This window comes from Salvia miltiorrhiza, unplaced genomic scaffold (genome assembly GCF_028751815.1).
Source record: "Salvia miltiorrhiza cultivar Shanhuang (shh) unplaced genomic scaffold, IMPLAD_Smil_shh original_scaffold_453, whole genome shotgun sequence".
Lineage (NCBI taxonomy): Eukaryota > Viridiplantae > Streptophyta > Magnoliopsida > Lamiales > Lamiaceae > Salvia > Salvia miltiorrhiza.
The window spans coordinates 283,323-309,129 of NW_026651552.1; the positions used below are offsets into that span (position 1 = coordinate 283,323).

General features: G+C 42.5%; 1 protein-coding gene and 1 non-coding gene across 2 annotated transcripts; both read left to right on the plus strand.

Annotated features, from left to right (window-relative positions):
• The first annotated feature begins 10,998 nt into the window (after nucleotides 1–10,998).
• Nucleotides 10,999–11,382, plus strand: LOC131004676 (RNA polymerase II degradation factor 1-like). The gene has a single exon (XM_057931386.1). The coding sequence runs from the start codon at nucleotides 10,999–11,001 to the stop codon at nucleotides 11,380–11,382; it is 384 nt and encodes a 127-aa protein (XP_057787369.1).
• Nucleotides 11,383–24,373: 12,991 nt separating this feature from the next.
• LOC131004681 (small nucleolar RNA R71) lies at nucleotides 24,374–24,480 on the plus strand. The gene has a single exon (XR_009095085.1). It is a non-coding gene; the product is annotated as a small nucleolar RNA R71 (small nucleolar RNA).
• Nucleotides 24,481–25,807: the final 1,327 nt, after the last annotated feature.

Here is a 25,807-nt window from a genome sequence, read left to right on the forward strand (position 1 = left end):
AATTTTTGGTATTTAGATTTTTAATTTAGATTTTATATTCATGTTAATAAAATAAAAAAATGTTACGAATTTTTTATTTTTCAAAGTCTATATTTTCTATATCTAGGAATAAATTCAAATTTTAGAATAAATAATTTATTTGTTATTTTTTAATATAATATAAGATAATATAATATTATTTTAAAAAAATTAATAAAAAAAATTATACATAACAGTTTTTAGAGACGCTCATACATAACGGTTCAAAAACCGTTGTAAATGACTCTTATACATAACGGTTCTTTAACGTTATAAATAACTGTTATAAAAGATGGTCATAGATAACGGTGGCACAACGTTTTTTAATACCGTTATGTATGCAACTAATAGATAACGCAAAAACATAACGCATTTGTTCAAACCGTTATCTATGCATTTAGACAACACTACATAGATAACGGATTTTCGCAAAACCGTTATCTATTCCTAAAAGTGCGCTCATGCATAACGGTTTTTTTCAAAAACCGTTATCTATTCACTGTTATCTATTCACTGTTATGCTCACCGAAACAGATGCAATTAACAGAATTAGAGATATTATGATGCAATCGACTTTGATGATGTCAAAATGGAATGTGTTAAATACATTGTTGGGTAAGAACTAATTATCCCCTCAAGAAGAGTCTATGAAAAATCAGCTTATGGCGGAATTATTCCTATAATCTATAGATGTATGCTTATTTTAGTTTTCGTCAATTTGTGGCGTGATGTCATTTCATGTAATTTCATCTTCAGTGCGATGAATTTATATAATTTCCAATTTAAGTGATGTGATTTTAACTTTTTTTCGTTGTATATCCCACTATCTTTTGTCCATTCAAACAACTGTCACTGCAAATGCTTTAATTGTTGTCATTGGATTTCACTAGCTACTATTCCACCAGGTAGTCCACTTTATTGAGCGACATAAGCTTTTATCCATTCATCCAGTTGTTACTGCAAAAGCTTTAATTATTGTCCTTTGATTCCACTAGCTACTCCACATTATTGACATTGGAATCCACTAATGTTTTAATTGTTGTTGTACAAAATCTAATGGCTCATGAAATTATTGTCCTTGTACACTAGCTATTCCACGTTATTGACATTGGATTCCACTAAATTTTTAATTCTTGTTGGAAAAAATCTAGTGGCTCATGAAATTATTGTCCTTGTACACTACCTATTCCATGTTATTGCGCTTTGCTCGAGTCGAAATCCAAGTCCTCCTCCACCGGAAATAGTCTAGACAAGGTCTCTACCCCTCATGCACCCATGGAGGAGGAAGTGGCGGAAGCAAAGGAGACGGAGGAGAAGACGGAAGAAGAAGAGGCGAAGAAGGATGAAGAGATGGTTGCTGCGGAGGAGGCTGAGCAAGAAGAAGCTGAGGAAGAAAAAGAAGGGCAGGAAGAGGAAGCAGGGCAAGAGGAAGAGCAAGTAACTGAGAAGGAGACCACCGAAATAGAAACTGACACCACCAAGACGATGTCCAAGTCATCTCAATTAAAAAAGAAAAAGAGGTCCAAACCGCCGGCGAGGAAGGTGTCCTCGAAGAAAGGAAAGGAACTCAAGTGCTACGAAGGGCCAAAGGTTACAACAGTTGTGGAGTACCCTTCATCCCGAGTGATTTTCGGGCCCAAGACAGTTGATATTGAGGTCCTCAAAGATCTAGGCATGGACAAGGAGGTCAGGGCCTATTTCAAGGCAATTGGGTGGGAGAAGTTTTTGGATTGGTCAGGAGTGGTACACGAAAGTTTGGCGAGGGAGTTTGTGCAAACGTTTGAGGTGAAGAATCCAGGCAGGATGGGCCTCAGGATAGAGGAAGTTAAGTTCGAGCTGATGGGGCAAAGCAACACTATCTCCATCAATGATTTTAATCAGTTCTTCGGCATGGCTACTTTGGTTGAGCTCAAATCAGAGCAGTACATGCAAGCAGCTAGAGGAACACCGAAGCAGACGTCAGCTGAATGGGCCGAGAAGTGGAGCATCATCAGGAGGGACGGCGAGTTCAGGTCAGGGGCCACGAAGGCCTATGAGCTCAAAAGCGGGGCACTTAGAATTTGCCATTGAATTCTTGCCAACAACTTCTTTGGCAAGAAGGATAGTAGCAATTCTATTGCCCAACAGGAGTTATTTCTCCTATGGTGTATGGCCACGTGCAAGAAGGTCAACTTATGGGCATATGCAGTCAATCACTTCAAGGATATCGCGACCCATCCCAAGCAGCGAATCTCCTTGGCTCACTTGGTCACTATCCTGGCCAAGAGCCTAAAGATTATTGATGAGGAGGCAACTGGCTTGGCCGATATGCAAGAGGAGCACCTAAACCTCGCCTGCCTCTAGAGAATGCAAGAGGTAGAATGGGATGACCAGGAGAAAGCCCTGAAGTTCATTTGGCCTGCCCAAGATGAAACCCCAGCCAACTTGAAGACCCCTTCTACATCACACCCTACTAGAAGGATGAGCATCCCGCCCGAGACGGGAAGATCAGAAGTGTTGGAGCGCCTTGCTCGTATTGAGGAGAGCCAGGCCACAATGAAAGTGCTCTTGGATTCCATCTACATGTTGATCGAATGTACCCTAACAAGTTCCTTCCATTTTTCATTTTTGTTTTTTGCTATATGTCTTTAGGTGTTTTTTTGAGTCTTTTTAGTTTTTTAGGTTTGGGGTTGGCCTGTGTTGCCAACCGTTGTTTGTTGTTTTTCATTTTTTTTTTTTTTGTGTTTGTGCGTTTGTGTCGTGGTCCATCCCAATTCTCCACCCACTTTGCCCGAGGCAAAGTATGTCGGTGGGGGAAGGGGATGGCCACTCCTTTGTGTTTTGTGTGTTTGTTTTAGCCTTCCATACTCACTCACTTTGCCCTAGGCAAAGTGTGTGAGTATGGAAGGCTATGTTTGTCTCTTGTGGAGTTCTCGGAGGTCCATGAGTTGGCCCTTACCTGACCCATTTTGCCTAAGGTAAAGTGTGTGAGTGGGGGGCCGTCTGCTTGACTTTCGGGTCTCCATTTTCTTGTTTGTTGTTGTGTCGTCAGAATGTTTGAAGAATTTTATTATTTTGAGCATGGAGAATAAGGTCAATCAAGTTTTGAGAATTTTTATAGTTTATTTGCACGATTGTATGTAGATAGGGGTGACGAATCGAACTGAGCATGAGCCTAGTGAGTTTTGTGCCTAAATGTTGTACATATATATCTTGAACAACATATTTTATTCTTGTGTGTGTATATATGACAGACAATTTTAAGCATAACTAAAACTTACATGCTACTCTTAGTCAAGGCTCTATCGATCTAGATGATAGTTGCTTAGATGACTTAGGCTAAAAATTCTTTCTAATTAGCCCACTTAAGCCAAAATGTCTTACCTACAATTAATCCCTTGAGAGCCCCTTTGAGCTTTGTTGGGTCCTTGAAGGTTGAAAGGACAGGTGTATAGGGAGGGGGGGAATACACCCGTAGGCTATTTTTCAAATGTTTATTTAAAACAAACACCTTTGTACTGAAAGACCGTTTTACTGCTTTGAAAGTGCGCGGTTTAGTTGACAAGAGGTGGTGACTGATACTGAAACAAAGGTTCAGTGGGTTAACTTCGGTTAATAAAGCTGGTCAATTAACTTCAGTCTAAGTAAAGCTTCAGTTGTAAGTAAAACAGAGTAGAGTTACTTATTTAACTAACTATCTCAACACTGATCAGTTAAACCTATAACTCTAGCAGCGGAATATTAAATTTAGTGAAATAGCCTTGAAAGATTTTCTTCACAGAGAATCCCTTAGTTACTCTTTACAGTTAGTCAGTATTATAGAAACAGAGATATGCGCAAGTGCTGAATATAAAAGCAAGTAAGAACACAAAGGATTTTTACGTGGTTTGGAAAATAACGTTCCTACATCCACGCCAGATGATTAGTTTGACAAACACTCTGGGCATGTGCTTACGGGTGCACAGCAAACCTAACCACGATGCTTATGGGTGCAACGCAACCTATACTGAAAGGAAACTCCTTACAGCAACCAACTCATTGAGTTGGATTTACACACTTAGCTTGCAGGTGCTAAGTAACCTAACTGTTTAGTTTACTGGTACTAAACAACCACTGAGTTTGGTCTAAGTCTCAAGCTCATTACAAACACTCTTCTCACTCTTTTGAAAAGGGGGTATTGTAATATAGCAACTAGGATTACTGAGTATAGAATCTCAAGTAATCGGTAACTAGGCTAGTGATTTATCTATGTGAAAATTCTAGTTACAATAAGAGAGTTTAAGTAATCAGTGAAACTGATTTTACAACATTTAAATCCTCTCTTCATCGATTCAATGTTTAAGGAATTTTAGCTCTATTTGATTTTCTGATGTAGCTTTGGCATTGAGGATTGAATCAGAATCTTCTCTTCTCTCTTCTTCTCTCTCTTGTTGATTAAGAGATCTTCTGAGCTATTTATAGGCATCTCTGAGGATTAGATCCGTTGGCGAAGATCTTCTTCTTCAAATCCTACCGTTGGGAGATAACGTCTTTAATCTGCTCAGAGTCCGAGAAAGACTATCTTCTTGTTTAGTGTATTAAATGCTTTTGTAGAAGCATTTAATGCGAGTGTTTGGCTTTAGTCCTTTGCTTGACCAGATGTTGACTTCAGTTAAGTAGTCTAGTGTATCACCAGTTTCTTCCTTCAGTTGATCAGTTCTTCAGTCGAGCTTTGATCACTTCAGTCTTCAGTTTCTTCAGTCGCTTCTTTTACCTGTAATCTTCAGTCGAGATATTAAAGCTAAAGGTTTTGGTATCATCAAAACTAGGGTAAATATTTCTTCCAATTTCCAACAATTTCTCCATTTTTGATGATGCCAAAACCTCACAGGAGAAAAGAAGGTAACATGACTGAAGATAGTTTTTACGGGAGTTTAATCAGTTCCCCCTGAACATCATACTCCTATAACCATCAGTCCAAACAGTTTGGATGACTGAAAATATTGTAACTCAAACAGAAAACATAATAAATATCCATCAAATCATATATATGCGATAATTAAGATGTTGAACAAGACAAATGAAGCAATTCTTTTCTTATGTAAATGACATATACATATACAAAAAAGTTACAGGGTGGGCAACCACAATTCTTTGTGTTGCTGCTCTCCATCAGTCTGCTGTTTGACGTTGATCTTTATCTCCATCTTCTTGTAGATGTGCTCACTCTTTCACACTTGCTTTCTTTTGACTTGATGTCTTTGTGATAATCTTCCTCCTGTTCTTCCAGTGATCCTTTCCGCTTTACCAGCTTCACTCACTTGGTTTTTCTTTTCATTCTTCTGTTTCCCCCTTTTGGCATCATTAAAAAAGGAGAATGACTGATGCTGGAAGCTATGATCATGATACTCAACTGTCTCTCCCCTTCTTAGACTTTCGGAAGCCCGTGAGAAGGTTCGACATAAGGTTGAGCAAACTTATCTTGGAAGAGACGAAGGGAGACGAGGAGAGAGATGATGAAGGAGGGGAAGTGGAAGAGGGAGAGGTGAGATGAAGGGGGCATATGTGGGTGAGTATGTAGAGATTTATGGTGAAAGAAGTAGGATAAGCAGTGGCTCTGCATATGAACTTGAAGGAGTCCCAGGGCCAGTTGCCTTTGACTTCTCCAAGCATGGGAAGGGTGTGGGATGGGAATATCTAATTAGTGGTAGTCGTGAGGACTAGAACTGTCGATTCGCCTGTATCAGGTCTATGTTGAGAAGACCGTGTGTGGCGGAGGGTGCCGCAAACAATGAGGAAAAACTCATTGTCATTAACATTATGGGAGGCGTGCAAGATACACGAGGTGATTTTGTAGACCATTTAAAGTAACTATTGACATTTGTTACTTCAAATTATGTCCTCCCGAAGCACGAAGGCTTCTTTGTGCCGTGCACTGTAATGGAAGACATCTTTATCTATGGATGCAAGTGAGAGAAGAGATGAGCTTGACTTTGTTCTTCAGTTGAAGTTTGGAGACTTGCTCGATTGCAATTGAATGGCCCTGTGAATATCAGGGCTGCTAGCACTATTTTCTCTCTGGGTTTTCCCATGTTAGAGAATTTTTCTACAAGGAAGAATTTTCTCACAGAGAGGTCTGTAGAGGAGGTTAGGAAGATATGAAGATAGATAATACCATTTAGGCACTCATATATAGGCATTAAGAGAAACAGATCGATTTTTGTGCCAAGATATAATTTAATACAATTTTGACATCCGCCGTAACTGTGGGGGTTGCGTATTACTCGAAAATGATTAAGAGTCAAAATATTATTTCTAGTCAAATCAAAGGGACTTTGTAAGATTTACTGCAGATGTATGTGATCTGTTTTGAAGAGAAATGTTGTCTTGGAAAATGGATTTCTTCCAATTTCCAACAACCTCAAGGTGCAGCTTTTTAAAAGGTAAGCAACAGATACAATCTGATGTGACTAAACGATAAGTAATTAATTTAATTTTAAATATTCTGACATCTACAAAGGAAAGAGGCGGAGTACAGAAATCATTTCATTTTCAAACTTTCAGTTGGAAGAATATATCTTTTGTTTCCAAAAGTTTTCGAAAATCATGCTAAAAGAAATGACTGAGGACTTTGGAATTCTGGAATGTGAAAACTTACTGGTCGACTGAATATAGTAATCAGTCGATACCTCTTATGAAATCCTAGGTTGCTTCTTCTGGTTCCCCCTCAGCTGATGATGGGGTAAATTTGACTGATGATCGATTGTTCAGTTGCGATAACTCGAACATTCTTTCAATTGAAGAACTTCTTTAGATGACTGATAGATGCAGCAGGCAGATTTGGCTTTCGTTTCTGATCATTCAGTTGTATTTCCGACGTCTTCTAAAGTGGTTTATGATTAACTCATTTTTATTCAGAGTTTGATGAAGCTTGACTTCTGATGGAGCTAACGTCTTCCGGCTGAATGAGTGTGTGTGAATGGACTTGATGCATTTTGCTTCCTCATTCCTTAGCCTTTCATTGATTATTGATCATCCCTTCAGATGTTAGAACAATCTCATCTGGATGACAATACGCTGAGAAATCTATTAGATATAAAATCTTTAGAACACAGATTTCTTTCTGATGATTGATCCAGTCATCAGTGTGAGTCGACTTTCTTCTTGACTTCAGTCGTTAAGTCGATCTCAGAGAGAGAGAGAGAGCTGAAAGAGCGGATTAGTGACTATAGCAGAAGCAAAAATCATAGACAAATAAGAGCACATAGCACATAAGAAGAGTTTTGTAAAAAGTTTTGAAAACTTTTGAAATCTTTTGACAACCCTTTTTGTACAAGATCTAGTTCAGTAGAACTTTGATGAAAATAAATTATTCATTCAAACAACCTGCTCTGATACCAATTATTGGGTCCTTGAGGGTTGAAAGGATAGGTGTATGGGGGGGAAATACACTTGTAGGCTATTTTTCAAATGTTTATTTAAAACAAACACCTTTGTACTGAAAGACAGTTTTACTGCTTTGAAAGTGTGCGGTTCAGTTGACAAGAGGTGGCGACTGATACTGAAACAAAGGTTCAGTGGGTTGACTTAGGTTAATTAAGCTGGTCAATTAACTTCAGTCTAAGTAAAGCTTCAGTTGTAAGTAAAACAGAGTAGAGTTACTTATTTAACTAACTATCTAAACACTGATCAGTTAAACCTATAACTCTAGCAGCGGAATATTAAATTTAGTGAAATAGCCTTGAAAGATTTTCTTCACAGAGAATCCCTTAGTTACTCTTTACAGTTAGTCAGTATTATAGAAACAGAGATATGCGCAAGTACTGAATATAAAAGCAAGTAAGAACACAAGGGATTTTTACGTGGTTTGGAAAATAACGTTCCTACATCCACGCCAGATGATTAGTTTGACAAACACTCTGGGCATGTGCTTACGGGTGCACAGCAAACCTAACCACGATGCTTATTGACTCAACCTAAACACCTCTAAGTTGACTTGCAATAGAACAAGGACATCCTAGCAGTGATAAGTGATTTATGCTTAATTGTGCTAAATTTTGGGGTTTTATATAAGCTTTATTTTAAGAGAATCTGCTGGAAATTGGTGCGTTTTATGGCTTGTTTGATGCTTCGCAGGAGGATTAGGTTTTTAGATGGAAGAATATAATTGTGGAGATTTCGGGGCTAAAGAGGGTGTTTTTAGCATAACTCTGTAGCCAGACCACAGAAGTCAGCCGAAGACCCGCGTCAGAGAAACCAATCTCCAGAGCAGCGAAATCACCAGCCAGAGCAGTGGAACCAATCGCCAGAGGAGCAGAGAAATCAGAGGAATCGAAGCGCCAGAGGAATCACCAGTCAGAGAAGTCGCTAGTCAGAGGAATCGAGAAGCCAGAGCAGAGGAATCACCTATTCCTCTGCCGAGAAGCGCCAGCATCAGAGAAGTAAAGTCCAGCGCTCAATAGTCAGAGAAGCCAGAGAAATCGCCGTTCCTCTGGCGATAGCAGAGAATTCACCGTTCCTCTGGCGAATGCCAGAGAGATCATCATTCCGCTGGCAAACCATTTCTCTGGCGAGGTCAGGGAAATCATCCATTCCTCTAGCGAGAGCTGCGAAGTTGGCGAGAGTAGGAGTGTTTTCCAGAAGCGTGCATCCAGCTGGAAGTTGCCTTATTTTGCACGATTCTATTGCCTTTAGAATTCTTCTTTGCATGGCAACTTCCGTGGTGATCCTTAAGAATTTGAAGTCTATAAATAGGGCCATACTTTTCATTGTAATAATCAATCTTTTGCCCTAGTTTTAGACGCCACCTTGCGATTTGTTGGCGTCAAAAGCTTAGGAATTTCATTGCTTTCTTAGTTCAAGGTTTTTAGTATTCTAAGTTAGATTTTAATTTCGTTTTTAGTTTAGTTCTTGGATTGTGATCGAGTGACACGATTATACGTTCAAGACAGTTACGGTATTTCGTATTTAAATTCAATTTACTTTCGTTTAATCATGTTTACGTTTTTCGTTTATGCTTTCTTTTCAATTATGCAATTTAAATTATGCACTTTAGTTTCACGCCTAGATTAGAAATCTCTAAATTTACAAGTCTTTAATTTCTTAAGTTAGGTTTAATTCGAGTTGTTTAAATTATTGCCTAGGTTAAGTTTAAGTTCAATTTACGTTTAAGTTTAAGTTACGTTTTTAAATCAAAACCTTTACTGCTTTCTTTTATTGCTTTTTCTTACGATACTACTAAAAGCCCTTAAAGACTTTCCTTGAGAGATGACACTGGGTCAACTTACCATCGCTAGGATGTCCTTGTTCTATTGCAAGTCAACTTAGAGGTGTTTCTAGTTGAGTCAAATTTTGGCGCCGTTGCCGGGGAGAGTTTTAGGCGTTTTAGTTGTGTCGTTTTTACTTGCTTTATTTAATTTCTGTTTTTAAGTTTCTTCCACTCGGTGCGTTTAATCCGTTTGTTCAGTGTTGTGCATGCAGGGACGTCGTAGTCTTAAAGGCAAATTGGTGTCTCCTTTGCATAGTACGAGCGAAGGGATTTTCAGGAAGAATAGCTGCAAGGGAGTGATCGGGAACGATAGAGCAGATGGTTCAAACTCCAGTTCTGACGGAGAAACACGTGACAAAACTGAAGATTTCTTCTCTGACTCTGAATCTGAAGTTCCAGAGCAGACTGTAGAAGAGGAAGAAGCCAGCTCTGCCAAGTCCTACTCTGATTCTGAACTACCCGAGCAGAGCGCATGAGAGGAGGAACTAGATTCGCCAGCCAGCTCTGACTCGGAGCCTTCAGAGCAGCCAACGAGAGAGGACGCCAGCTCTGCCGATACAGAGCGCACGACAGCCACGGCAAAACACACTAAAGAGGAAGAGGCCAGCTCCGCCAATTTTTGCACCAAGCAGAATTTAAACAAGGAAAAGAAGGAGATGGCCCAGAACACGGAATATATGGGAGACTTCACCAGGCCGGTAATTGGAGATACCAACACGTCGGCAATCGTGCTCCCCACTGCTGTGAGAAACTACAATCTCAAACCCAACGACTCGAATTTGCTGCCGGTGTTCCACGGGATGCCAAGCGAGGATGCTCTGCAATTCATCCGAGACTTTTGCACACAAGTGCAAACGATTCCTCTGCTTAGCCTCACGGAGGACCAACTCAAGCTCAAGTGTTTCCCCTATGCACTTAAAGACCGGGCCAGGACGTGGATGCTCTCTCTGCCGCCCAACTCTATCACTACGTGGGGAGATGCTTGTGAAAAATTCATGCTGAAATACTACCCAAGCCACAAAACACAGGAGCTGAGAACAAAAATAATGGAGTTCACCCAAGGAGCGGATGAGCTTTTGCATGAAGCTTGGGAGAGATATGAAGAACTCCTCCGTCAATGCCCTCAACATCAATTCACGAATGTTATGTTGATGCAGTTCTTCTACGATGGGTTAGTGCAAACTGCCCAATTTATGGTGGACAGCACGGCAGGAGGAAACATAGCTCGGAAGACTGCGGCAGATCTGAAAGAGATTTTCAAGACCTTGGCCGAAAGCTCCCAACAGAAGTCAGTCCGTGGATGGAGAGTGGAGGCTAGTGCCGTGACAAATCAGTTCGAGATGCAGCAACAATTGGCTTCGATCATGCGAGAAGTTCAACAGCTCAAGATGGAAAAGATGGAAAATTCTCCAGTTCAGAGCTCAGCGCTGCCGATGACAACTCAACCGAATCCAGCTCTGCCAATGTCAACTCCGCAGAACCCAGCCATACAGTATGTTGAGCCGTGTGGTATCTGTGGAGATTTCAGCCATGGAGCTAATGAGTGCCATAGAATGGGAGAGTTTACCCCGGAAGGACAAGCTGAGGTCTATGCAGCACAAGGATTCCAAACCTACAATCAAGTGCAGAACAGACCATATGGCCAGAGCATGAATCAAGGTCCACAAAATATCGTTGGAGGATGGAGGAGTCAGCCGAATGGAGGATGGGGAAATCAAAATTTTGGGGGGAATCAATTCCGTCGACCACCCCAGATGGGCTATCAACAACAACAGTATTTCCCACCACCGCAGGGGCCTTCTCAACCATACAGACCACAATACCAACAACAGCAATCCATTCCGCAACAGAATACGCCGTCGATTCCACCACAAAAATCCACGCTCGAAGAAACACTGCAAGCCTTTATGGAGATGAGCAAACAAAGTATAGAGTCTCAAGCTTCTACGATCAAAAGGCTCGAGACTACGGTTGGACAACTTTCCGGTGCCTTGAATCAAATCCAACAACAACAGCAACCCGGGAAGTTTCATGGTCAACCTGCTCAGACGCATCAAGCTCTTGCTGTAACTGTTCTTCGCAGTGGTAAGATGGTGGATAACAAAGTGGAGGTTCCTAATTTGACCAGTGCAGAGTAGCCGAACTCTGCCTTGACCAGCGCAGAGCAGCCGAGATCTGCTTTCACCAGCGCAGAGCAGCCAAGCTCTACCGTGACCAGAGCAGAGCTGTCGAGTTCTGTCCAGCCTAGACCAGAGTTGCCGAGCTTAGCGCTGACCAGCCCGACTGATGGAGAGACGGCAGACAAGCAAAAGGAAGGAGAGAAGGAGAAGGAGGTCAAGCTCCACAAAGCTACTGCACCATATCGACCATCGATTCCTTTTCCGAACAGATTGAGAAACGAGAAGCAGGACCGTCAGTTTGAAGAATTCTACAACATGTTGGCCAAGGTAAATGTGAATTTGCCTCTTCTTGATGTGATCCGAAATATGCCTGCATATGTGAAATTCTTCAAGGAATTGGCATCCAACAAAAGAAGGTTCGGTGACAATGAGAAGGTGTTGGTCTCCGAAGTTGCAAACGCAATCATGCAGCAATCTTTGCCACCCAAGCAACGCGATCCAGGTAGTTTTGTGATTAATATTGCTTTGGGAAATGGTAAGGAAGCCACGGGTATGTTGGATCTGGGGGCTGGGATTAACTTGATGCCTTACTCTATTTATCAACAATTAGAGTTAGGTAATTTAAAATCTACTCGCATGTGCCTCCAACTTGCTGATAGGTCCGTCAGGTATCCCCGTGGTATAGTAGAAGATATCCTAGTTAGAGTCAGGGGTCTGATAGTGCCCGTTGATTTTGTCGTACTGGAGATTGGGGATGTGCACGAGAATGGTAGAGATCATAATTTTCTATTAGGAAGGCCCTTTATGGCGACCACTAACACGTTGATTGATGTAAAAAATGGAACTATTAAAATGTCAGTGTTGGGGGAGTCGGTGTCTTTCTCAGTGCATGAAAATTGGGCTATGCCTTCGGTCAACCTTATGAATGAATGCTCATATATAGATGCTATTAATGGCTTGGTTGAGAAGGTATTTTTACAGGAGCAGGAATGCGAGGAAGTTTGCGCTGGATCAGCAGACATGGAAGAACTAGCGCGGGAAGCTGAAGAGTTCGGCGCTGCTCTGACGCGAGAGCTTCGCTGCTCTGACTTCAGCCCTGGCAGCGCTGACCTGCCCAGCAATCCTGCACTGCCCAAACCTGCATTGCCCAGCTTAGAGGAGGAACAGGTGGGGGCAAAGAAACCAGCACTCGAATTGAAGGAACTCCCAACCAATCTCAAGTATGTCTTTTTAGAAGACGGAAATGAGAAGCCAGTCATCATCTCGTCTACTCTGACTCTAGAGCAAGAAGAGGCGCTGCTCGAGGTGTTGAAGAGAAACAAAGCAGCGCTGGGATGGAGCATAGGTGACATACGTGGCATTAGTCCAGCCACATGCATGCACAGGATCAACCTAGAAGAAGGAGCTACACCCAAGCGAGATGCCCAGCGACGCTTGAACCCTATGCTGATGGAGGTTGTGCGCAAGGAAATCCTTAAGCTTCTTGACGAAGGGATTATCTATTCAGTTGCCGATAGTGAGTGGGTGAGCCCGGTGCATGTCGTGCCAAAGAAAGGAGGAATGACGGTTGTGCGCAATGACAAGATGGAGTTGGTACCGACGCGCCCTACCACGGGATGGCGGATGTGCGTCGACTACAGGAAACTCAATGCCGTCACCAAAAAGGATCACTTTCCTCTTCCTTTTGTTGATCAAATGTTAGACCGTTTAGCAGGACATGATTTTTATTGTTTTCTAGATGGTTTGTCAGGATACTACCAAATCGTAATCGCACCGGAAGATCAAGTCAAGACTGCATTCACCACGCCTTTTGGGACATTTTCATGGAAGAGGATGCCGTTCGGATTGTGCAATGCGCCCGGGACGTTTCAACGATGCATGATGTCCATATTCTCTGATATGATTGGTAAATGCGTGGAGGTTTTTATGGATGATTTTTCGGTTTTTGGGCAGTCTTTTCATGATTGTTTAACTAAGATTGATGTTGTGTTGAAAAGGTGTATTGAAAGTGGCCTAACTTTGAGTTGGGAAAAGAGTCATTTCATGGTTACTCGTGGGATTGTCTTGGGTCATGTGGTGTCTAAGCATGGACTAGAGGTCGACAGAGCTAAGGTGGAGGTAATCCAAAAGTTGCCACCCCCTATTGATGTCAAAGGGATTAGGAGTTTCTTAGGTCACGCCGGTTTTTATCGACGTTTCATTAAAGATTTCTCAAAAATTAGCCAACCTCTATGCAAACTACTAGCTCAGGACGTTCCTTTTAATTTTGATGACTCTTGCATGCATGCCTTTGAAACATTGAAACTTAAGTTGAGCTCTGCCCCGGTTGTGATTGCACCCGATTGGTCATTACCCTTTGAGATCATGTGTGATGCGTCTAACTCTGCTGTAGGAGCGGTGCTAGGTCAGCGTATGGATAGGATGTTACGTGTGATTTACTATGCTAGTTTGACTTTGAATAGCGCTCAAGTAAATTACACCACTACTGACAAAGTGAAGCGACTCCATGACCGCCGTATCTGCCATAAGAAGCTTTGCCCTGGAATGAAAGTACTTTTGTTCAATTCTCGACTTAAGTTATTCCCGGGAAAGCTGAAATCTAGGTGGAGTGGTCCGTTTTTACTTAAAGAGGTGTTTGAGCATGGTGCTGTTGAGCTACTCAATGAAAACACGAAGGAGAGTTTCAGAGTAAATGGCCATCGAGTGAAACCATACTACGAGCACCAGAGTCAGACTATGGAAGTGGAGTCTCAAGCTCTGCACAACCCTTGCTGAAGTTCAGATCTGAAGTCGGGCTGGAGACTCTAACTCTAGCGCTTGGTGGGAGGCAACCCACCGTTGGTTTGTTTTTAGTTTTTGTTTTTCTTTGTTTTTAGTTGGGTGTTTCGTGTCTTTCCTAAGTTTTGGTTGCCTTGCGGATACTATGATGCTTGGTGAGCATGTCTTATTTTCAGCGCTGAAATTCTCATACAGCCGCTAGCGCTGCTGCCACCACCGCTGCACTTTTCCGCACTACACTTCACCACCACTGCCCTTCTCCGCGCTGCTCTGCCAGCGCTGACCTGCTTCAGCGTAGCCACTCTTCAGTCTGCCACAGACAGCGAATTCCCCTCTTCACCACCTCGCACGATGCTTCAGTTTCTCCATGCCGATAATCAGGGACGTTTTCTCAACTCTTCTTATTTCTTTTATGCCCTGAGGGCATGGCATGCTTTAAGTGTGGGGAGTGTCTTATTGTGCTTATGCTTTCAAATTGGGCGAGATTAATCTTTCTATGCTTAGTTTTTAGTCTCGAATCTTGTGAGTTCTTATGAATTTGTGGAAGAGTACATGGTTTTCGATGCGAATTTCGGGTTTGTGAATGAATGGTGGTTATTCTTGTTTTACTCTTGATATATGTTTCATGTTTGTGCAAAGAATTTGAGTTTTGTTGCAACATGATTGTAAGTTAGTAAAACGTGATTTGTCCGGTAGATGCTAGAAGGAGTGTTGTCATTGTGATTGCCTACGATCGTATCTTAGCTGTGAAATGTGAAAAATGTTGGACGAATTGCCATTGCCAATTTCAAAATTGTCAGCTCTGAAACATCTGGCCTGTTCTGAAACGTGACAGCTCTGAGTCTCTGCTCCTCTAGTTCAACTATGAGCATGGGAAACCACGTGAAAAGACTTTGGATTGCATCCAAATAATTTTATTTCATAAATTATGGCTCAACTGTCGAAAATCTTAAGCACACAAAGTGTGAAAAATGGTGATATTGATTATAAAGGCGATCACATTAGGGAATTCACTTCTAGCGGAGAATTGGGTCTGATCGAATTACTTGCATTACTCTTTTGTTGCTTCTTAAACTTTGAATTACTTGCATGGTCGAGAAAATGTGTGTTGATTGTAAAATCTGAAATTGACTTGTGAATGTTTGGATTGGAAATTAGCATTGTTGAAATCAATCTCTTCCTATGATTCATATGGATTTTGCTTGAGGACAAGCAAAAGGCTAAGTGTGGGGGGTTGATTTATGCTTAATTGTGCTAAATTTTGGGGTTTTATATAAGCTTTATTTTAAGAGAATCTGCTGGAAATTGGTGCGTTTTATGGCTTGTTTGATGCTTCGCAGGAGGATTAGGTTCTTAGATGGAAGAATATAATTTTGGAGATTTCGGGGCTAAAGAGGGTGTTTTTAGCATAACTCTGTAGCCAGACCACAGAAGTCAGCCGAAGACCCGCGTCAGAGAAACCAATCTCCAGAGCAGCGAAATCACCAGCCAGAGCAGTGGAACCAATCGCCAGAGGAGCAGAGAAATCAGAGGAATCGAAGCGCCAGAGGAATCACCAGTCAGAGAAGTCGCTAGTCAGAGGAATCGAGAAGCCAGAGCAGAGGAATCACCTATTCCTCTGCCGAGAAGCGCCAGCATCAGAGAAGTAAAGTCCAGCGCTCAATAGTCAGAGAAGCCAGAGAAATCGCCGTTCCTCTGGCGATAGCAGAGAATTCACCGTTCCTCTGGCGAATGCCAGAGAGATCATCATTCCGCTGGCAAACCATTTCTCTGGCGAGGTCAGGGAAATCATCCATTCCTCTAGCGAGAGCTGCGAAGTTGGCGAGAGTAGGGGTGTTTTCCAGAAGCGTGCATCCAGCTGGAAGTTGCCTTATTTTGCACGATTCTATTGCCTTTAGAATTCTTCTTTGCATGGCAACTTCCGTGGTGATCCTTAAGAATTTGAAGTCTATAAATAGGGCCATACTTTTCATTGTAATAATCAATCTTTTGCCCTAGTTTTAGACGCCACCTTGCGATTTGTTGGCGTCAAAAGCTTAGGAATTTCATTTCTTTCTTAGTTCAAGGTTTTTAGTATTCTAAGTTAGATTTTAATTTCGTTTTTAGTTTAGTTCTTGGATTGTGATCGAGTGACACGATTATACGTTCAAGACAGTTACGGTATTTCGTATTTAAATTCAATTTACTTTCGTTTAATCATGTTTACATTTTTCGTTTATGCTTTCTTTTCAATTATGCAATTTAAATTATGCACTTTAGTTTCACGCCTAGATTAGAAATCTCTAAATTTACAAGTCTTTAATTTCTTAAGTTAGGTTTAATTCGAGTTGTTTAAATTATTGCCTAGGTTAAGTTTAAGTTCAATTTACGTTTAAGTTTAAGTTACGTTTTTAAATCAAAACCTTTACTGCTTTCTTTTATTGCTTTTTCTTACGATACTACTAAAAGCCCTTAAAGACTTTCCTTGAGAGATGACACTGGGTCAACTTACCATCGCTAGGATGTCCTTGTTCTATTGCAAGTCAACTTAGAGGTGTTTCTAGTTGAGTCAATAAGCTAACCCAAGTCGATCTCACAAGGAAAGTCTTTAAGGGCTTCTAGTAGTATCGTAGGAAAAACAATAAAAAGAAAGCAGTAAAGAGTTTGATTTTAAAAACTGAAACTTAAACTTAAATGTAAATTGAACTTAACTTAACCTAGACAATAATTTAAACAACTCGAATTAAACCTAACTTAAGAAATTAAAAACTTGTAAATTTAGAGACTTCTAATCTAGGCGTGAAACTAAAGTGCATAATTTAAATTGCATAATTGAAAAGAAAGCATAAACGAAAAACGTAAACATGATTAAACGAAAGTAAATTGAATTTAAATACGAAATACCGTAATTGTCTTGAACGTATAATCGTGTCACTCGATCACAATCCAAGAACTAAACTAAAAACGAAATTAAAATCTAACTTAGAATACTAAAAACCTCGAACTAAGAAAGCAATGAAATTCCTAAGCTTTTGATGCCAACAAATCGCAAGGTGGCGTCTAAAACTAGGGCAAAAGATTGATTATTACAATGAAAAGTATGGCCCTATTTATAGACTTCAAATTCTTAAGGATCACCACTGAAGTTGCCATGCAAAGAAGAATTCTAAAGGCAATAGAATCGTGCAAAATAAGGCAACTTCCAGCTGGATGCACGCTTCTGGAAAACACTCCTACTCTCACCAACTTCGCAGCTCTCGCTAGAGGAATGGATGATTTCCCTGACCTCGCCAGAGAAATGGTTTGCCAGCGGAATGATGATCTCTCTGGCATTCGCCAGAGGAACGGTGAATTCTCTGCTATCGCCAGAGGAACGGCGATTTCTCTGGCTTCTCTGACTATTGAGCGCTGGACTTTACTTCTCTGATGCTGGCGCTTCGATTCCTCTGATTTCTCTGCTCTGGAGATTGGTTTCTCTGACGCAGGTCTTCGGCTGACTTCTCTGGTCTGGCTACAGAGTTATGCTAAAAACACCCTCTTTAGCCCCGAAATCTCCAAAATTATATTCTTCCATCTAAAAACCTAATCCTCCTGCGAAGCATCAAACAAGCTATAAAACGCACCAATATCCAGAAGATTCTCTTAAAATAAAGCTTATATAAACCCCAAAATTTAGCACAATTAAGCATAAATCAACCCCCCCACACTTAGCCTTTTGCTTGTCCTCAAGCAAAATTCATATGAATCATAGGAAGAGATTGATTTCAACAATGCTAATTTCCAATCCAATCATTCACAAGTCAATTCCAGATTTTACAATCAACACACATTTTCTCGACCATGCAAGTAATTCAAAGTTTAAGAGCAACAAAAGAGTAATGCAAGTAATTCGATCAGACCCAATTCTCCGCTAGAAGTGAATTCCCTAATGTGATCGCCTTTATAATCAATATCACCATTTTTCACACTTTGTGTGCTTAAGATTTTCGACAGTTGAGCCATAATTCATGAAATAAAATCATTTGGATGCAATCCAAAGTCTTTTCACATGGTTTCCCATGCTCATAGTTAGACTAGAGGAGCAGAGACTCAGAGCTGTCACGTTTCAGGGCTGGCCAGATGTTTCAGAGCTGACAATTTTGAAGTTGGCAATGGCAATTCGTCCAACATTTTTCACATTTCACAGATAAGATACGATCGTAGGCAATCACAATGACAACACTCCTTCTAGCATCTACCGGACAAATCACGTTTTACTAACTTACAATCATGTTGCAACAAAACTCAAATTCTTTGCACAAACAAGAAACATATATCAAGAGTAAAACAAGAATAACCACCATTCATTCACAAACCCGAAATTCGCATCGAAAACCATGTACTCTTCCACAAATTCATAAGAACTCGCAAGATTCGAGACTAAAAACTAAGCATAGAAAGATTAATCTCGCCCAATTTGAAAGCATAAGCACAATAAGACACCCCCCACACTTAAAGCATGCCATGCCCTCAGGGCATAAAAGAAATAAGAAGAGTTGAGAAAACGTCCCTGATTATCGGCATGGAGAAATTGAAGCATCGTGCGAGGTGGTGAAGAGGGGAATTCGCTGTCTGTGGCAGACTGAAGAGTGGTTACGCTGAAGCAGGTCAGCGCTGGCAGAGCAGCGCGGAGAAGGGCAGTGGTGGTGAAGTGTAGTGCGGAAAAGTGCAGCGGTGGTGGCAGCAGCGCTAGCGGCTGTATGAGAATTTCAGCGCTGAAAATAAGACATGCTCACCAAGCATCATAGTATCCGCAAAGCAACCAAAACTTAGGAAAGACACGAAACACCCAACTAAAAACAAAGAAAAACAAAAACTAAAAACAAACCAACGGTGGGTTGCCTCCCACCAAGCGCTAAAGTTAGAGTCTCCAGCCCGACTTCAGATCTGAACTTCAGCAAGGGTTGTGCAGAGCTTGAGACTCCCCTTCCATAGTCTGACTCTGGTGCTCGTAGTATGGTTTCACTCGATGGCCATTCACTCTGAAACTCTCCTTCGTGTTTTCATTGAGTAGCTCAACAGCACCATGCTCAAACACCTCCTTAAGTAAAAACGGACCACTCCACCTAGATTTCAGCTTTCCCGGGAATAACTTAAGTCGAGAATTGAACAAAAGTACTTTCATTCCAGGGCAAAGCTTCTTATGGCAGATACGGCGGTCATGGAGTCGCTTCACTTTGTCCTTGTAAATCCTCGCATTCTCATATGCCTCATTGCGTAGCTCATCTAACTCCTCCATTTGCAGTGTGCGCTGCTTCACGGCAGAGTCCAAGTCATAGTTGGCAGCTTTGATCGCCCAATAAGCTTTGTGCTCTATCTCCACCGGCAGATGGCAAGCCTTGCCGTATACTAAACGGTATGGACTCATCCCAAGCACGCCCTTGAAGGCAGTTCGGTATGCCCAGAGAGTGTCATTCAACTTTGCGGACCAGTCCTTGCGCGAGGGCTGCACCGTTTTCTCCAAAATCCCCTTGATTTGCCGATTGCTCGTCTTGGCTTGTCCAGAGGTTTGTGGATGATATGGTGTTGCAACCTTGTGCGTGATCCCATTCTTCTTCATGAGCTTTGCAAACAACTTATTGCAGAAGTGCTTGCCTCCATCGCTAATGATAGCTCTAGGAAATCCGAATCTAGAAAGAATGTTCTCTTGCACAAACTTAAGCACCACATTAGCATCACATGTCCGCGTGGGGATAGCCTCAACCCATTTGGACACGTAATCTACAGCAAGTAAAATATATTGAAACCCATGCGAAGTAGGAAATGGCCCCATGAAATCAATGCCCCACACATCGAAAATTTCGACAATTAAAATGCTTTGGAGGGGCATCTCATTCCTGCGGCCAATATTTCCTACTCTCTGACACCGATCGCAAGCAAGAGTGAAGGTGTGTGCATCTTTGAAAATGGAAGGCCAAAACAAACCAGATTGAAGAATTTTATGTGCTGTTTTCTGCCCCCCAAAATGTCCACCACAATGATCCTCATGGCACATTTTTAACACTTGTTGTTGATCCTCTGCCGGCACACACCGTCGGATGACATCGTCCTTTCCAAGCTTGAAAAGGTGAGGAATCTCCCAATAATAGTGTCTGCATTGAGCTAAAAATCTCTTTTTTTCCTGCGATGTCAGCTCAGGCCATAGAATACCACAGACTAAGTAATTGACAATATCTACATACCAAGGCTCGGCACTCGCAGGGCTGCTCTGAACAACACCGAGTTTGGCAAGGCTAGTAGAGGTGATCTCGGCAGAGCTGGTCAGAGCAGAGCTGGCTTCGATTCTGCGCTGGAGATGTCGGCTCCTCTGCTCTGGTACCGACTCCTCTGCTCTGGCATTCGGCTCCTCTGCTCTGCTCGGGTAGTTCTCTGCTCTGGTATTAGACTCCTTTGCTCTGGCTTGGGCAGAGTGGATCCCGGTAGTGCTGCTCTTATCAAGAGTTAATGCATATGTATGCTCAAAAGGAAAAGATTCAGGGATGTAATTGGGACTCGATTCTATCAGATTTTTATCCAATCGGGAAAGGTGGTCAGCTACGTGATTCTCGCTCCCTTTCCTATCCCTGATTTCTACATCAAACTCTTGCAACAGTAAGACCCAACGGATGAGACGAGCTTTAGCCTGAGGTTTAGTCATCAAGTATCGAAGTGCAGCATGGTCACTATGGAAAATGACCTTAGACCCAATGATGTATGCTCGAAATTTGTCTAAGGCAAAGACTACAGCAAGCATCTCTTTTTCAGTAGTGGTGTAATTTACTTGTGCACTATTCAGAGTTAAACTAGAATAGTAAACCACACGTAACATTCTATCCACACGCTGACCTAGCACAGCTCCTACAGCAGAGTTAGACGCATCACACATGATCTCAAAGGGTAATGACCAATCAGGTGCAATCACAACCGGGGCAGAACTTAACTTAAGTTTTAATGTTTCAAAGGCATGCATGCAAGAGTCATCAAAATTAAAAGGTACGTCCTGAGCTAGCAGTTTGCATAGAGGTTGGCTAATTTTAGAGAAATCTTTAATGAAACGTCGATAAAAACCGGCGTGACCTAAGAAACTCCTAATCCCTTTGACATCAGTAGGGGGTGGCAACTTTTGGATTACCTCCACCTTAGCTCTGTCGACCTCTAGTCCATGCTTAGACACCACATGACCCAAGACAATTCCGCGAGTAACCATGAAATGACTCTTTTCCCAACTCAAGGTTAGGCCACTTTCAATACACCTTTTCAACACTACATCAATCTTAGTCAAACAATCACGAAAGGACTGCCCAAAAACTGAAAAATCATCCATAAAAACCTCCACGAATTTACCAATCATATCAGAGAATATGGACATCATGCATCGTTGAAACGTCCCGGGTGCATTGCACAATCCGAACGGCATCCTCTTCCATGCAAATGTCCCAAAAGGCGTGGTGAAGGCAGTCTTGACTTGATCTTCCGGTGCGATTGCGATTTGGTAGTATCCTGACAAACCATCTAGAAAACAATAAAAATCATGTCCTGCTAAATGATCTAACATTTGATCAACAAAAGGAAGAGGGAAGTGATCCTTTTTGGTGACGGCATTGAGTTTCCTGTAGTCGACGCACATCCGCCATCCCGTGGTAGGACGCGTCGGTACCAACTCCATCTTGTCATTGCGCACAACCGTCATTCCTCCTTTCTTTGGCACGACATGCACCGGGCTCACCCACTCACTATCGGCGACTGAATAGATAATCCCTTCGGCAAGAAGCTTAAGGATTTCCTTGCGCACAACCTCCATCAGCATAGGGTTCAAGCGTCGCTGGCATCTCTCTTGGGTGTAGCTCCTTCTTCTAGGTTGATCTTGTGCATGCATGTGGCTGGACTAATGCCACGTATGTCACCTATGCTCCATCCCAGCGCTGCTTTGTTTCTCTTCAACACCTCGAGCAGCGCCGCTTCTTGCTCTAGAGTCAGAGTAGACGAGATGATGACTGGCTTCTCATTTCCGTCTTCTAAAAAGACGTACTTGAGATTGGTTGGGAGTTCCTTCAATTCGAGTGCTGGTTTCTTTGCCCCCACTTGTTCCTCCTCTAAGCTGGGCAATGCAGGTTTGGGCAGTGCAGGGCTGCTGGGCAGGTCAGCGCTACCAGGGCTAAAGTTAGAGCAGCGAGGCTCCCGTGTCAGAGCAGCGCCGAACTCTTCAGCTTCCCGAGCTAGTTCTTCTATGTCTGCTGATCGAGCGCAAACTTCCTCGCATTCCTGCTCCTGTAAAAATACCTTCTCAACCAAGCCATTAATAGCATCTATATATGAGCATTCATTCATAAGGTTAGCCGAAGGCATAGCTCGATTTTCATGCACTGAGAAAGACACCGACTCCCCCAACACTGACATTTTAATAGTTCCATTTTTGACATCAATCAACGTGTTAGTGGTCGCCATAAAGGGCCTTCTTAATAGCAAAGTGTGATCTCTACCATTCTCGTGCACATCCCCTATCTCCAGTACGACAAAATCAACAGGCACTATCAAACCCCCGACTCTAACTAGGATATCTTCTACTATACCACGGGGATACCTGACGGACCTATCAGCAAGTTGGAGGCACATGCGAGTAGATTTTAAATTACCTAACTCTAATTGTTGAAAAATAGAGTAAGGCATCAAGTTAATCCCAGCCCCCAGATCCAACATACTCGTGGCTTCCTTACCATTTCCCAAAGCAATATTAATCACAAAACTACCTGGATCGCGTTGCTTGGGTGGCAAAGATTGCTGCATGATTGCGTTTGCAACTTCGGAGACCAACACCTTCTCATTGTCACCGAACCTTCTTTTGTTGGATGCCAATTCCTTGAAGAATTTCACATATGCAGGCACATTTCGGATCACATCAAGAAGAGGCAAATTCACATTTACCTTGGCCAACATGTTGTAGAATTCTTCAAACTGACGGTCCTGCTTCTCGTTTCTCAATCTGTTCGGAAAAGGAATCGGTGGTCGATATGGTGTAGTAGCTTTGTGGAGCTTGACCTCCTTCTACTTTTCTTCTTCCTTTTGCTTGTCTGCCATTTCTCCATCAGTCGGGCTGGTCAGCGCTAAGTTCGGCAACTCTGGTCTAGGCTGGACAGAACTCGGCAGCTCTGTTCTGGTCACGGTAGAGCTTGGCTGTTCTGCGCTGGTGAAAGCAGATCTTGGCTGCTCTGCGCTGGTCAAGGTAGAGTTCGGCTGCTCTGCACTGGTCAAATTAGGAACCTCCACTTTGTTATCCACCATCTTACCACTGCGAAGAACAGTGACAGCAAGAGCTTGATGCGTCTGAGCAGGTTGACCATGAAATTTCTCGGGTTGCTGTTGTTGTTGGATTTGATTCAAGGCACCGGAAAGTTGTCCAACCGTAGTCTCGAGCCTTTTGATCGTAGAAGCTTGAGACTCTATACTTTGTTTGCTCATCTCCATAAAGGCTTGCAGTGTTTCTTCGAGCGTGGATTTTTTTGGTGGAATCGACGGCGCATTCTGTTGCGGAATGGATTGCTGTTGTTGGTATTGTGGTCTGTATGGTTGAGAAGGCCCCTGCGGTGGTGGGAAATACTGTTGTTGTTGATAGCCCATCTGGGGTGGTCGACGGAATTGATTCCCCCCAAAATTTTGATTTCCCCATCCTCCATTCGGCTGACTCCTCCATCCTCCAACGATATTTTGTGGACCTTGATTCATGCTCTGGCCATATGGTCTGTTCTGCACTTGATTGTAGGTTTGGAATCCTTGTGCTGCATAGACCTCAGCTTGTCCTTCCGGGGTAAACTCTCTCATTCTATGGCACTCATTAGCTCCATGGCTGAAATCTCCACAGATACCACACGGCTCAACATACTGTATGGCTGGGTTCTGCGGAGTTGACATTGGCAGAGCTGGATTCGGTTGAGTTGTCATCGGCGGCGCTGAGCTCTGAACTGGAGAATTTTCCATCTTTTCCATCTTGAGCTGTTGAACTTCTCGCATGATCGAAGCCAATTATTGCTGTATCTCGAACTGATTTGTCACGGCACTAGCCTCCACTCTCCGTCCACGGACTGACTTCTGTTGGGAGCTTTCGGCCAAGGTCTTGAAAATCTCTTTCAGATCTGCCGCAGTCTTCCGAGCTATGTTTCCTCCTGCTGTGCTGTCCACCATAAATTGGGTAGTTTGCACTAACCCATCGTAGAAGAACTGCATCAACATAACATTCGTGAATTGATGTTGAGGGCATTGACGGAGGAGTTCTTCATATCTCTCCCAAGCTTCATGCAAAATCTCATCCGCTCCTTGGGTGAACTCCATTATTTTTGTTCTCAGCTCCTGTGTTTTGTGGCTTGGGTAGTATTTCAGCATGAATTTTTCACAAGCATCTCCCCACGTAGTGATAGAGTTGGGCGGCAGAGAGAGCATCCACGTCCTGGCCCGGTCTTTAAGTGCATAGGGGAAACACTTGAGCTTGAGTTGGTCCTCCGTGAGGCTAAGCAGAGGAATCGTTTGCACTTGTGTGCAAAAGTCTCGGATGAATTGCAGAGCATCCTTGCTTGGCATCCCGTGGAACACCGGCAGCAAATTCGAGTCGTTGGGTTTGAGATTGTAGTTTCTCACAGCAGTGGGGAGCACGATTGCCGACGTGTTGGTATCTCCAATTACCGGCCTGGTGAAGTCTCCCATATATTCCGTGTTCTGGGCCATCTCCTTCTTTTCCTTGTTTAAATTCTGCTTGGTGCAAAAATTGGCGGAGCTGGCCTCTTCCTCTTTAGTGTGTTTTGCCGTGGCTGTCGTGTGCTCTGTATCATCAGAGTTAGCGTCCTCTCTCGTTGGCTGCTCTGAAGGCTCCGAGTCAGAGCTGGCTGGCGAATCTAGTTCCTCCTCTCCTGCGCTCTGCTCGGGTAGTTCAGAATCAGAGTAGGACTTGGCAGAGCTGGCTTCTTCCTCTTCTACAGTCTGCTCTGGAACTTCAGGTTCAGAGTCAGAGAAGAAATCTTCAGTTTTTTCACGTGTTTCTCCGTCAGAACTGGAGTTTGAACCATCTGCTCTGTCGTTCCCGATCACTCCCTTGCAGCTATTCTTCCTGAAAATCCCTTCGCTCGTACTATGCAAAGGAGACACCAATTTGCCTTTAAGACTACGGCGTCCCTGCATGCACAACACTGAACAAACGGATTAAACGCACCGAGTGGAAGAAACTTTAAAACAGAAATTAAATAAAGCAAGTAAAAACGACACAACTAAAACGCCTAAAACTCTCCCCGGCAACGGCGCCAAAATTTGACTCAACCTAAACACCTCTAAGTTGACTTGCAATAGAACAAGGACATCCTAGCAGTGATAAGCTAACCCAAGTCGATCTCACAAGGAAAGTCTTTAAGGGCTTCTAGTAGTATCATAGGAAAAACAATAAAAAGAAAGCAGTAAAGAGTTTGATTTTAAAAACTGAAACTTAAACTTAAATGTAAATTGAACTTAACTTAACCTAGACAATAATTTAAACAACTCGAATTAAACCTAACTTAAGAAATTAAAAACTTGTAAATTTAGAGACTTCTAATCTAGGCGTGAAACTAAAGTGCATAATTTAAATTGCATAATTGAAAAGAAAGCATAAACGAAAAACGTAAACATGATTAAACGAAAGTAAATTGAATTT

Coding starts and splice junctions, on each gene's coding strand:
- LOC131004676 (XM_057931386.1), top strand. CDS start 10,999: ATGGGCTATCAACAACAACAGTATTTCCCACCACCGCAGGGGCCTTCT.